Genomic DNA, 14,706 nt, shown 5'->3' on the forward strand with positions numbered 1-14,706 from the left:
ACACAACTTTGACCCCTATGCCTATAGTTTTCACTCTGTTGGTGAAATATACACTTCATATTTCACGTACACAACAGTTGACCACAATAGAGAAGATCAATAATGCCTGTCTTTTATTGGTGAATGTCAGAGGCAAACTGTTGAATTCCACAACTACGTAAACAGTGATGGTCCAAACAGCTCCTTAGGCTAGGCTACAGCTATTATTATTACAATCAATAGCAACTGTTTAAGTGAGAGGATCAAGTGTAAATTATATTCTTAAATAAACCCTAGATATTCAGTGTAAATGGAAGATTTTGTTTTAGAGCAGACAAGTGGCCTTTTCTCAATTGGATTTGCTCAACTCCTCTCGCCTCCTTCTGAAAAAGATCAAAGGTAATCGAGGAGAGGGAACGTGGACGAAAATGCGCTTGTATGAAATGACTCCTCCACTCAGGCAAATTACGTTTACGGAGTGGATCCCAAAATAAGTGTAAAGTGATCAAATAAATTAAGTTAGTTGTGCAAGACATTATCGTTTTACCTATAAGTAGCATTGTTTTAAAAAGTGCATGTTTTTCTCCTTCAAAACTAGCTGATTCACAGGGGGTGTGGCAGAGTTCTAAACTCTTCCGATAAGAGTAGGATACACATGACTGTCCTCGATGAAAGGTGGCTATCGAGTAGGGGAGGACACTTTTCCATTTCGCCTACTAACGAATTGACATTCAACCACTTATCGGTTTCCGGGCCATGGAGGAGAGAGGACTGACTTTTTCCCAAATGAGAAAGGGCCAGTGTGTGATGGATATTCAGACAAACCCTGGGTTTCCTTTTGGTTTCACTGATGGCCATAAATGGCCAATAAGATGTTTGAGGGATATTTTATTATCTACAATATTTCACTAATGAAGGCCCGCTAAAATGTACCATTCACTATGTCAGTTGTGACCTTACTTCCTTCCATTTTTGTATAAAATTAAATATGAAAAAATTATCGAAAACATGCTTCATTAAGTCATAAATAGTAGTAAATGAGAAAAACACTTACTAGTATGCCTGCTAAACAGCGAAACAATGATGAGCTATATTGCATGGAGCTGGGTTACTCTACTGTAAGGGAATAGCTGCTCATGTTGTGGCTTTGGGCTCATGATGAAGTATACACAGTATTACAGTCATTCTCACCATAGACCCAATAAAAGGAAGGCATATCAGGTTCATACACTGTAAATATAATAAGGATGCTTTCTAAACTAATCGGAGTGATTGAGTTAAGATGAGAGGAGGCAGAGTTAACCATCTACAAGCACAGAGCTGTGTGTTTACTTCGGGAGCTGCTTTTCACCTAGTCCCTCTTAAGACTTTTCTCTGGTGTGAGTGATAAAGACACTTGTTAAGGCGATAGATAGCAGGGTGGTATAGAGGGAGAGAGGTAGGGATGGAGGGGAAGGGACCATTTAGGACCACATTATTCTGCTGAGGGGTTACGACGGGGGGTAGTTGTTGAAGAGGGAGAGGGGAAGGGTAGTTTTGGAAAGGGGAGGGGGGGTTCTGCTGAAACAGGTGGATGGAGGAAGTACTGTAGTTTGGGGTCTGAGAGGGGTGTAGTTTAAGAACCTCCTGTGCCTGTTGATGATGGGGCTGCTGTGGTGGAGTTGCTCTGGTTTGATTTGCCTTTATGTCTCTGTCCTCCTCGTCTCCTGCTCCCTCCTGACTTTGGCTGGAGAGAACAGATCACAATCAGACAGATGGAGAACATAAAAACAACTGGATTCAAAATGAGGTTAGCATTCAAAATCACTTCCAGCAGAGACTGATGTTATCAAACTGAACTACATGCTGTGTACAGATGTTGGTCTTCACAAAGTTCGCTGCTTCAGTGTTATGAGATATTTTTGTCAGATGTTACTATGGTATACTGAAGTATAATTACAAGCATTCCATAAGTGTGAAAGGCTTTTATTGACAATTACATTAAGTTTATGCAAAGAGTCAATATTTGCAGTGTTGACCCTTCTTTTTCAAGACCTCTGCAATCCGCCCTGGCATGCTGTCAATTAACTTCTGGGCCACATCCTGACTGATGGCAGCCCATTCTTGCATAATCAATGCTTGGAGTTTGTGGGTTTTGTTTGTCCACCCGCCTCTTGAGGATCGACCACAAGTTCTCAATGGGATTAAGGTCTGGGGAGTTTCCTGGCCATGGACCCAAAATGTCGATGTTTTGTTCCCCAAGCCACTTAGTTATCACTTTTGCCTTATGGCAAGGTGCTCCATCATGCTGGAAAAGGCATTCGTCGTCAACCCAGTCCTTGGATGGTTGGGAGAAGTTGCTCTTGGAGGATGTGTTGGTACCATTCTTTATTCATGGCTGTGTTCTTAGGCAAAATTGTGAGTGAGCCCACTCCCTTGGCTGAGAAGCAACCCCACACATGAATGGTCTCAGGATGCTTTACTGTTGGCATGCCACAGGACTGATGGTAGCACTCACCTTGTCTTCTCTGGACAAGGTGTTTTCCGGATGCCCCAAACAATCGGAAAGGGGATTCATCAGACAAAATGACTTTACCCCAGTCCTCAGCAGTCCAATCCATGTACCTTTTGCAGAATATCAGTCTGTCCCTGATGTTTTTCCTGGAGAGAAGTGGCTTCCTCGCTGCCCTTCTTGACACCAGGCCATCCTCCAAAAGTCTTCGCCTCACTGTGCGTGTAGATGCACTCACACCTGCCTGCTGCCATTCCTGAGCAAGCTCTGCACTGGTGGTGCCCCGATCCCGCAGCTGAATCAACTTTAGGAGACGGTCCTGGCGCTTGCTGGACTTTCTTGGGCGCCCTGAAGCCTTCTTCACAACAATTGAACCTCTCTCCTTGAAGTTCTTGATGATCCAATAAATGGTTGATTTAGGTGCAATCTTACTAGCAGCAATATCCTTGCCCGTGAAGCCCTTTATGTGCAAAGCAATGATGACGGCACGTGTTTCCTTGCAGGTAACCATGGTTAACAGAGGAAGAACAATGATTTCAAGCACCACCCTCCTTTTAAAGCTTCCAGTCTGTTATTCTAACTCAATCAGCATGACAGAGTGATCTCTAGCCTTGTCCTCGTCAACACTCTCACCTGTGTTAACGAGATAATCACTGACATGATGGCAGCTGGTCCTTTTGTGGCAGGGCTGAAATGCAGTGGAAATGTTTTTTGGGGATTAAGTTCATTTTCATGGCAAAGAGGGACTTTGCAAATTAATTGAAATTCAACTGATCACTCTTCATGACATTCTGGAGTATATGCAAATTGCCATCATCAAAACTGAGGCAGCAGACTTTGTGAAGATTAGTATTTGTGTCATTCTCAAAACTTTTGACCACGACTGTACACATCTCTAGAAGATTCCTATGTTTGGTTCACAGCAGTTGAGGCATGCATTGTTTCAGGATATTTACAGAAGTTAACGGGCAAGACTCATTTCCCACGCCTCAATTGTTACATACAACTAATTTGACCTAATTCTCTTTTGTTTATCTGTTTACCTGTCTGGTTCCCTTTGTTTATCTTGCTCTGTTTGTTTATCTATTTACCTTGTTCTCTTTGTTCCCCTCATTACTCTGAGGGTCCTCCTCCCCCTCTGTCTGAGGAAGCAAGCAAAGCAACAACACAGAGAGAGAGAGAGTGGAGGAGAGAGAGAAGAGGGAGGAATGGAGGGCAAATCAAGGACGTAGTAATGATGTAATGTTATTTGTGCACAAAGAAGAGGATGAAGAGCAAATGAAAAAGTGGAAATTGAAAAGAATGGAGTGAATGAAAGAGGGTGAGAGGAAAAGAGACAGGGTGGCAGGTGGCGTAATCCGTAAATGAGAATAGCAATGAAAAGGAAGGAAACAGTAGGGTGTGAAAACATGATGAAGAGGAAAGGAGAGGTGTTAGGCAGATCAGACAGAGACAGCTACAGAAGATAACGTTCTAGAAGCAGTAAGGCAAGTGAAGAGTGGTATTCAACTGCCCTGAAACTATTACTTTCATGACTCGACCCGCCATCTAACCATCTTCTCCACTCCCTTCATCCGTTTATATCCTTCCTTCACTTCCTCCTCGCACTCTCACCGGTTGTTGTGATTGGTGCGGACTGTCTGGTCGGGCTGTGCTCGCTTCATCCTCGTTGGCTGGCGTGGCTCCATCCTCTCTGCGGTACGGGGCCTTTTTCGTAGACTGCATTTTGATTTGCGGGGGTTTGAAGTTCGACGGCAGGTTATTGGTCGACTGCAGCAGCTGTAAACACCCACCCACCAATAAGAGTAAGGCATGAGGGAAGTACTCTGCATGCAGGTACTCTGGTGTCTTTATGACCTTTCGTAAACCATTCAGAACCATTCATAAGCCCTGATCTTGGTGATGATACCTACAGCCTTGGTGCGTCCCTCTGAACACCAGTCTACTCTCTGGTCTATGTGGAGGAACTCTGGGGTCTTCATGCGCATGATCCTTCATAAACCCTTTACAACCATTCATAAACCCTTCATAAGCCTTTCTAACCCCTGACCTTGGTGATGGTGCCCACAGCCTTGGTGCGTCCCTCTCTGAACACCAGTCTCTGGTCTGTGTGGAGGTACTCGGGGGTCTTGATGAAGCGGAAGTGGACCGATGCCTTGTCCCCTGTTCGTAGACAGTCTCTGTTCATGGTCAGGATGGTGGCTGTCTGCCTGATGCTGCCACAGTGCACTGCGGAGGGGGAGAGAAGGAGAGACGTATAGTCAGACATGAGACAGCTGTGTGTGTGTGTGAGTGAGTCTCACCCATGGCCTGGTAGCGGGGTGATATCGTTGTTGGGTGGTGCAGAACCAGGATCTCAGCCATAAACTCCCATGATGCCTGTGGGTTTAACCTGGGGGACACCATTACCATGCCTTTCCTTATGGACGAACGCTTGATCTGAGGAGGGAGGAGAGAGGGGGAGAGGGAGGAGAGGGGGAGGTAGAGAGAGGACGTGGGGAGAGAGAGAGGGAAGGAGGGAGAGAGAGAGAAACAATGAGATGAGAAACAGAGAGACTTGAGGCGTTGACTCGTATTCACTGCAAAACACGTTCAGTTCAACTAAGAAAGTGTTGTAATACCAAACAACTCCAGCAGGGGACACTAAAGAGAAAACATACCTTTTTGAGGGCGAAGGAGGCAGTCTGTCCACCTCTCACCTCCTTGACTGGCATCCTCTTCCTGTGGATAGATTTGACCGCAATGGAGAGGAAACTGCCCAGTGGGTCTGGGCCTAACAGCATCGTGTCATTCAGACGTATCAATCCACGTAAAGTAGTCCCTGATACGACTGTGCCTACACCCTGACGGAGATGATAAACATGGTTAGAGAGGTGTGTGTGGCGTCAATATGTATGTGTAGTAGCTGCTCTCTGTGCATGTGAGAGAGTGAGTGAGAGAATGAGAGAGTGAGATTAACCGGTACTGAGTAGGTATCATCTATCTGGAACTCTGCAGGTTCGTCTTCTCTGAAGGAGGTTTTAGAAGACAGCAAGTTGAGGAACATCTTCAGCAGGTCCATGTTCTCTCCTGTCACATTGGAGATCTGGAAGATTGGACACATCCTACAGAGAGAGACGCACACACACACAGAATTATGGTCCCCTATAATTGAAGCAAAATACTGTTTATAAAGAGCATATGTGTGATTCTGACTACAAAGTGTGTGCCTTAATGTTACCTCTCGGAGCTGAAGTTGGAGGCTGTGACGATGACATCATCTTTGTTTTGGACCAGAACAGGGATCTTTCTGCAGCCTGGGGACTTTAGTAACCTCTGGAGCAGCTTTAACGTCTCTGTTACAATTACACAACCAGTAAAGTCAGGTTTTGTGATGATGACTGTCAATATTGTGGCAAAGAAAGGGGGGGGTTCCTCATCTCATCTGAACACTAAATCTGAGAGAAAGCTGTATGGTGGGGTAGATGGAATATGGTTTCACCTGTATAATTCTTTCATATCAGTGCAGATGTGGGGAAGGAGTCCAGAAAAGGAAGCAGATTTAGACTTTTGAGATGCACCCAGAAAGAAAGAAAGAAAGAAAGAAAGAAAGAAAGAAAGAAAGAAAGAAAGAAAAGAAAGAAAGAAAGAAAGAAAGAAAGAAAGACCCTGACCTTGTAGGATGTTGGCAGGACACATGTCTATCTTGGTAACCACTACGAACACAGGCACATTGAGGGCCAGGGCCAGACCTAGATGCTCCTTGGTCATCCCTACGATACCTGCATTACTGCCCACCTAGAGAGAGGAGAGGAAGGAGAGATAGAAACAGCGAGAGGGGGTAGAGAGTAATGGGGGTAGAGAGAGTGAGGGGGATAGGGAGAGTGAGGGAGGGTGGAAGGAGGGAGAGAGAGAGAGAGAGAGAGAGAGAGCGAGCAAAAGAAAATGGCGAAAGATTCATCAGTGGTGCTGTTGATGGATAGTAAACTCAAACGCACCAAAGCACTCACACTACCCCCTCACTCACCATGAGCATGCAGAAGTCAGGCAGGTGTCCAGTCATTCCAAACACGGTGGTCTTGAGATACTTCTCGTGTCCAGCCAGGTCTATGAAGGTGATGACCTTAGAGGACCTCTCACAGATCTTAGTCCAGTCTAGACTGCCCCCATGGCTGTCTGGCTTATTCACCACCTAGGATACAGAGGTAGAGAGGGGTTACACACAACAACAACAACTTCATCTCTCCATCTATAAAACTAACTCATCAATAAAATGATCAATGAAGCAGGCTTACATTGTCATCTCTCAAGTCTCATGTCAATGTTATCCCAGCGTAATCTCTGTCACCCTTAAGTCACTACTAAGTCACCTATATGCCCCTCCTAAATCATCTCCCTCACCTGTCCCTTCTGGTCGAAGCCCAGGATGTCGTTGCCCACACTGCTGGTCCTGCCACTCTCCATCTCGTGTTTGTGTCTGAAGAGTTTCTGGCGGGCGAACCCCCTGCCGTTGTCCAGTTCCCCGTGGGTCAACACCCCCAGCAGGGTGCTCTTACCTGCATCCACGTTACCCACCACCGCTACCCTGAGAGAGAGAGAGAGAGAGAGAGAGACGGAGAGAGAGAGACAGAGAGAGAGAGAGACGGAGAGAGAGAGACAGAGAGAGACAGAGAGAGAGAGAGAGACAGAGAGAGAGAGAGAGAGACTTGACATTTGGGACACATCAACAGATCAAGATAAAGAGAAGAGGGATGAAGACAGAGAGAGAGTATTGCTCGTGTGTTGCTTTGACAACACTGGATTTTCCCCCTTTATGTCAACATCCCCTTAAGCTCTTTTGAATTTAAATTCCATTTGAGAGACGTGCTTCTCCTTTCCCAGTCTGCTCAGGTGTAATGTTAAAACACGTCTAATTGTTGGTCCAGTCAGTCTTTGACCCCTCACCCTTCCCCAACTCACCTGACCTCCAGGAAGTCTTGATCACCTACGCGTCGGCGGATGAGGTAGTCGCGTACCTGCCCCCCCGCTTCGATTCGTTCCCTCAGCAGGATCAGGTCTGACTCTGTCTGCTCACACAGGGACTGAATCGTGGCTACAGAAGCCTCCATATCTCCCTCATCCAGACCATAGTCACCTCCGTCTGATAGAGAGAGGGTGGGGGGGTTATCGGTGTAAACTGTCGCTCGCTACAGTGAGTGACTGATTCTGTGAGTTAGTGAATGTAGGAGCAAATCAGTGCATATAGCCTCATTAAGTGAGTGAGTGAGAGGGAGGGAGGGAGGCTGAGATACTTACCTGAGCCCATCCCAACAACGTAGATGGTCTCCCCACAACCCTCGTCCATCCTCTCCCGGAGTTGTCGTAGTAACAAGTCATACTGCTCTCCATTAGGGCTGACCAGGGCCAACTGATGAGGGTGGGAAGGAGAGAGACAGAAAATGTATACAATCTAGATTCCTGCTTGGTTGATGTAGGCCTGGGTATCCTATAACATGGCCATATTTCCATTGATATAGGCTTAATTGTACCTTATCAAAAGCTATAGGCCTATTCATCTTGTATTTTCCTCTATCTGGGTAGAGTTGTGAATGCTACACCATTTTTGTGAAAATAGATTATTAATCTTGTCTAAAAACATGCATTTTACTCTATCTGGGTACTCAGATTTGGCTGTAGATTTACAATGCAAGCTTTCAGTCCAAATCGATCTCTACACAATGTTCTCAGCTTAGGGAACCGTGATAAAGACAATTTAGAGTTGTGAATGCTCCACTATTTTTGTGAAAATAGATTAAGCCGAACAGTGGGCGAGTTCGTTTTGAATCACTCAGGGCCCCGGGTGGGCGGGGTTTGCACATTTAAGACCATTCCATTGGTCCTAAACTGAAATCTCTACCAACCCAGAACACCCGGCCATGGAAAAGAAAATCGCCCAATCAAAAGCAGGTGAACTTGCTTGACAGCGTTCTGTTGCCGAGTGTTGCATCAGAAGTTGACTTCTTTGGCTTTTTCGTGACATACATTGATGGCAGATTTGGAAATCATCACAGTGATTTCATTATTTTTATTTTTTTATTTCACCTTTATTTAACCAGGTAAGCCAGTTGAGAACAAGTTCTCATTTACAACTGCGACCTGGCCAAGATAAAGCAAAGCAGTGCGATAAAAACAACAACACAGAGTTACATATGGGGTAAACAAAACATAAAGTCAAAAATACTACAGAAAATATATATACAGTGTGTGCGAATGTAGTAAGTTATGGAGGTAAGGCAATAAATACGCCATAGTGCAAAATAGTTACAATTTCGTATTAACACTGGAATGATAGATGTGCAAAAGATGATGTGCAAATAGAGATACTGGGGTGCAAATTAGCAAAATAAATAACAATATGGGGATGAGGTAGTTTGGTGGGCTAATTTCAGAATGGCTGTGTACAGGTGCAGTGATCGGTAAGCTGCTCTGACAACTGACGCTTAAAGTTAGTGAGGGAGATAAGAGTCTCCAGCTTCAGAGATTTTTGCAGTTCGTTCCAGTCATTGGCAGCAGAGAACTGGAAGGAATGGCGGCCAAAGGAGGTGTTGGCTTTAGGGATGACCAGTGAGATATACCTGCAGGAGCGCAGACTACGGGTGGGTGTTGCTATGGTGACCAGTGAGCTAAGATAAGACGGGGATTTGCCTAGCAGTGATTTATAGATGACCTGGAGCCAGTGGGTTTGGCAACGAATATGTAGTGAGGGCCAGCCAACAAGAGCGTACAGGTCACAATGGTGGGTAGTATATGGGGCTTTGGTGACAAAACGGATGGCACTGTGGTAGACTACATCCAATTTGCTGAGTAGAGTGTTGGAGGCTATTTTGTAAATGACATCGCCGAAGTCAAGTATCGGTAGGATAGTCAGTTTTACGAGGGCATGTTTGGCAGCATGAGTGAAGGAGGCTATGATGCGAAATAGGAAGCTGATTCTAGATCTAACTTTTGATTGGAGATGCTTAATGTGAGTCTGGAAGGAGAGTTTACAGTCTAACCAGACACCTAGGTATTTGTAGTTGTCCACATACTCTCGGTCAGACCTGCCGTGAGTAGTGATTCTAGTCGGGTGATAATAATAGTGACTCAACAGCTGTAGATCCCACACACACAGCTGTCTCCTTTCCCACGCCCCTCAAGGACAAGTATGGAGAGACCACTGAACCAATCACCACAGGACTCAGAGTGACTGATCAATACAAGTTATAGGAGTTATTGAATCAGAGGGTTGAAACAGTCTCTCTCTCACACACACTAGTTAATCTAGCCTATTTGTTATGTATTGACATCAAAAAGTCCTAGATGTAATGCATATTTCTGTACAGGTGGAGCAGCTCAGGTCTGACACCAGAGTTATTCTAGTTTATTCCTCTCTGCTGATACTGATCGTGATATGGATGGGTGCCAAAGGTGAAGGGAGATGGGTTTCCTGTAACACTGTCCAATCAGTCAACAACACACTATTTCCCTATTGCCCTGTGTTTCATCAGGCCAAGTGGTGGCACAGTATGTATGGGGACTCATCAACCAGAGAAAATCATGCCCATGGCTGTGGTTTGTGAGTCACACTGCTGCTGGAGTGTCCTCTCTCTAGCCAGCAGTTACATCAGCCATAACACATTCAAGACCCATTCAAACTACATCTGATCTACTATGCTAGCTAGCTCTTTAAGGTGACAGAGTCTATCAGTATATGACATTTAAAACCACAAACTTTTGCCACAATATATAGATCTGCACTTTTAGATATGCAATTCTGCATAACATTTTAAGCAAGCTGGGCACTCAGCTAGATTGATTAGTATATGCCACAATCGGTAGTCTAACTAGCTAACTTAGTTAGCTTGCAATACAGCAGCCAGAATGACTGCAAGCTTTAGGCATAATAAATGCCAATTTGATGATAAACACAGCCCCGGCTGGCGCAGCCTAGTTAGCTACCTTGCTAGTGAAGTCAATGCCGAGATCCACGGCCTCGCCGTTGAAGAGGTCGCAGTCCTCGAAGCACTCTACCCCGGCGTCATGATCTCCACAACCTCCTCGGTCCGGAGCGAAAATGCTCGCGGGCATCAGAGCGTCGGTGAGGACTGGTATCGAATTTGGGCTTAAACTTGGCTCGTGCGCCGCCAAAGATGCCATTATGCCAGCTTTGCAGTAACGATTGCTATATTGTCTTCTTGCTGTCTCTTGCTGTGTTGACGATTATGACAGCTAACAGTAGCTGGCTAACTAGCTTCAGTTGCGTTGGCAAAAATTCAGACCACATAAACAGCTGATATAATATGCAGTTAACAAAGCAATTGTATGATATAGCCAGAATACAGAAACTCTCTCGTACGTTTTGGCTATCTGCTTTCTGTTTAGCTAGCAATACAACATGTTTACAATCCTCCAAGTGGCAACATAAAATAGCGGTGAAGTAAATTAAAAAACATGAGTTTATTTATTTATTTATTTTTGCTGACACACCTTCTTATCAAGAATCTAACCAATTGCGCGCCGAAAAACCAAATAACGTTTCAGAATAAACCAATCAGAGCAAGTGGGCCTTCCTATATAATTAGAAAAAACGTCCAGCGTGGTTAAAAAAAATAGGCGTGGTTGAAATCACCAATGCGTCAACTCATTGTATCAGGATTGGTTCCTGCTCACTCATGAATAAAGTCGCTTGAACCGAATGATGCGAAGAGGTGCAAAAAGATGTGCAAAAAGACAAGTGTTGCTGACATGCCTAACATTATTCCCAAACATGCCATAGGTCAATTGTAACCAAGTAATAACCAGTCATTGAGGGGAAATCTGCAAACAGGGGCCACTTCCTCTTGAGATGCCACAGGGATCCCACTTCTTCCACCAGTGTAATTTTTACATTTACATTTACGTAATTTAGCAGACGCTCTTATCCAGAGCGACTTACAAATTGCCACCAGTGTAATGATGATAAAGGGGAAACAGCAAGTGCTGTGATGTAGCTAGCTTCAACCGCAACTAAGGATTCTGACGGGACATTGGTATAAACAGACCACAAGCTATGATGTAGCCTGCCAGCGAGTCAGCAACTGTGCAATCATGGGGCGAGCACCCTACCAACTGTGACATAAAGGCCTAGACCTCTTGGGAGAGGCCGTAGTAGACTATGATACATATAGAGAGCGAGTTTCATACAGGAAGGTAGAGGGGCTACATACAGTACAGGGAGGTTTCATACCCAAGACAGGGATTTTTTCCATGGAAATCAAAGAACATTTTCTCCACTCACCCCTCAGTCTCTGACTGACTGATATGTAGGCTGGATAATGGCCCATGGGTGTGTTGGCAACTATTTCCTTTTTAATTCTGCACCTGTTAAGTCTACACCTGTTGTATTCGGCGCATGTGGCAAATAAAATGTGATTTGAACTTGGCATATACTGTAAGCCTATATTATAGTTTCTATTGCAAGTGTACTACCCAGTGACAACACACGAGGGCAGTATAGGTTAGGGAGGAATGGTTTATGTGGATAACGTCATTCAGATGCCATGTGCACAGTTTACAGTAACTGGGTGTGCCCAAGCCTGAGTAATAGTGGGCTGGTGACCAACATAGATATTACTAATGATAGTGATAGTACTAATAATACTGATGCAAATAAGAATATGTCCTGATGTGTTATTAGTGTTCCAACACCCATTGGCACATACTGTACACTGGCACCCCTGTAATTCAAACATCTAAAATGGACCATGGCCCTCTCCCAGAAGTTCAATTGGTGCATAAAACCTGTGAATCCAGATAAGTAAAAAAGTGTGGTGTGTCCGCACTCAAAAGTGGAAGGTAGCCTAGTGGTTAGAGCGTTGGACCAGTAACCGAAAGCTCGCTAGGCTGAATCCCACAGCTGTCAAGGTGAAACATTTGTCGATGTGCCGTTGAGCAAGGCACTTAACCGTAATTGCTCCAGGGTCACCGTTGATAATGGCAGACCCTGGCCGTGACCCCACTCTCCGAGGGTTTCTCAGGGAGGGAAGGATATGCAAAAAAACACATTTACAATAACCACATGTGTATAATACACACTTGTACATGACAAGTATAAGCAGCCACCAAATTATTATAATAAAATGATGATGTGTAAAGATCTGATGGACTATTTTACGTGACTGGAACATTGTCCTCTATATCTAACCCAGTGTACAGTTTGCTGTAGAAGAAGTATCAGTTATGCAGCTGTTTCCCCTGTCCATCCAGCTCTGGTGTCTGTGTTGTAATTGAGTCTTATGACTGTCTCAAGACCAGCCCAGGGGAACTGAGTCTGTGCTACACATTGAACTCTTACACCACATTTAGCAACACACAATGTAATCTGAATTTGGCCTGATACTGTGCTGGTATGTGTGTGGCTATGTGTGCATGAAACCACAGAACCATAGAATGATCATGGAAAACGTCTAATTTTCTGGATGGTGTGTGTGTGTGCTACTGAATGGAGGATATATTTTTGTAAACAGTAGCAATGCAGTCCAAAGGATATTAAATGTGGGCTATCCTCACTTCCCACAGCTGTGCATCGCCTCATTATCCCCCACTAATTCTGTTCTATTACATAATCATCATGGCTCATGTAGGCTTCCCCCATGTTCCTAGAGAACAGGGACAGCTAGGCCTTGGCAGAAGAACACTTCAAGAACAGCTCCTCTATTACAGATGATAAGATGCTGATCTATCGGCCTCCGTATCCAAATTCACAGAAAAGCCACATTCTGTGCCACAGCCTACTGTCGTTTGTCACTGCTTATCTTGGAGTGCCTTTGAGTCGACAATTGCAAAGTCAGTCCTTATCTCCCACATGGCTGTGAAAGAATTTGCAAAACAAAGGTGCAGTAAAATGTGTCGGTGATGTCAAAGAAAAGGACTACAGTCAACTGTATCTTAGGCTAGGTTGAGGAGTGATATTGCAATGAGGAGGAGTTGAAGACAAGGTTTCCAGTTCAGAGTATTTATTAACTAACTAAAATGGCATAGCACAAGGACACAGGAGCATATTGGGGATAGGATGGAGATATGGAATGGCATGTAAGGCCGGTAGGTAAGGTTGTGTGATACAAGTTGTGGTTTTTAGTCAGGCCACGCACAACAAAAGGAAAGGTAAAATACACTGCTCAAAAAAATAAAGGGAACACTTAAACAACACAATGTAACTCTAAGTCAATCACACTTCTGTGAAATCAAACTGTCCACTTAGGAAGCAACACTGATTGACAATACATTTCACATGCTGTTGTGCAAATGGAATAGACAACAGGTGGAAATTATAGGCAATTAGCAAGACACCCCCAATAAAGGACTGGTTTTGCAGGTGGTGACCACAGACCACTTCCTATGCTTCCTGGCTGATGTTTTGGTCACTTTTGAATGCTGGCGGTGCTTTCACTCTAGTGGTAGCATGAGACGGAGTCTACAACCCACACAAGTGGCTCAGGTAGTGCAGCTCATCCAGGATGGCACATCAACGCGAGCTGTGGCAAGAAGGTTTGCTGTGTCTGTCAGCGTAGTGTCCAGAGCATGGAGGCGCTACCAGGAGACAAGCCAGTACATCAGGAGATGTGGAGGAGGCCGTAGGAGGGCAACAACCTAGCAGCAGGACTGCTACCTCCGCCTTTGTGCAAGGAGGAGCAGGAGGAGCACTGCCAGAGCCCTGCAAAATGACCTCCAGCAGGCCACAAATGTGCATGTGTCTGCTCAAACGGTCAAAAACAGACTCCATGAGGGTGGTATGAGGGCCCGACGTCCACAGGTGGGGGTTGTGCTTACAGCCCAACACCGTGCAGGACGTTTGGCATTTGCCAGAGAACACCAAGATTGGCAAATTCGCCACTGGCGCCCTGTGCTCTTCACAGATGAAAGCAGGTTCACACTGAGCACATGTGACAGACGTGACAGAGTCTGGAGACGCCGTGGAGAATGTTCTGCTGCCTGCAACATCCTCCAGCATGACCGGTTTGGCAGTGGGTCAGTCATGGTGTGGGGTGGCATTTCTTTGGGGGGCCGCACAGCCCTCCATGTGCTCGCCAGAGGTAGCCTGACTGCCATTAGGTACCGAGATGAGATCCTCAGACCCCTTGTGAGACCATATGCTGGTGCGGTTGGCCCTGGGTTCCTCCTAATGCAAGACAATGCTAGACCTCATGTGGCTGGAGTGTGTCAGCAGTTCCTGCAAGAGGAAGGCATTGATGCTATGGACT

The 14,706-nt window shown here is 45.2% G+C and overlaps 1 protein-coding gene across 1 annotated transcript; it reads right to left on the bottom strand.

The window, feature by feature from the left end:
* Positions 1-96: 96 nt before the first annotated feature.
* Positions 97-10,903, bottom strand: gtpbp1 (GTP binding protein 1). The gene is made up of 13 exons (XM_084145581.1): positions 10,427-10,903; positions 7,745-7,856; positions 7,409-7,589; positions 6,851-7,034; positions 6,477-6,641; positions 6,124-6,247; positions 5,691-5,805; positions 5,430-5,574; positions 5,131-5,313; positions 4,774-4,909; positions 4,521-4,699; positions 4,085-4,249; positions 97-1,705 (listed from the first exon to the last, which is right to left on the bottom strand). The coding sequence occupies exons 1-13, from the start codon at positions 10,622-10,624 to the stop codon at positions 1,595-1,597; spliced, it is 1,998 nt and encodes a 665-aa protein (XP_084001707.1). The 5' UTR covers positions 10,625-10,903; the 3' UTR covers positions 97-1,594.
* Positions 10,904-14,706: the final 3,803 nt, after the last annotated feature.

Source organism: Coregonus lavaretus (genome assembly GCF_964263955.1).
Source record: "Coregonus lavaretus genome assembly, chromosome: 28".
NCBI classification, from domain to species: Eukaryota; Metazoa; Chordata; class Actinopteri; order Salmoniformes; family Salmonidae; genus Coregonus; species Coregonus lavaretus.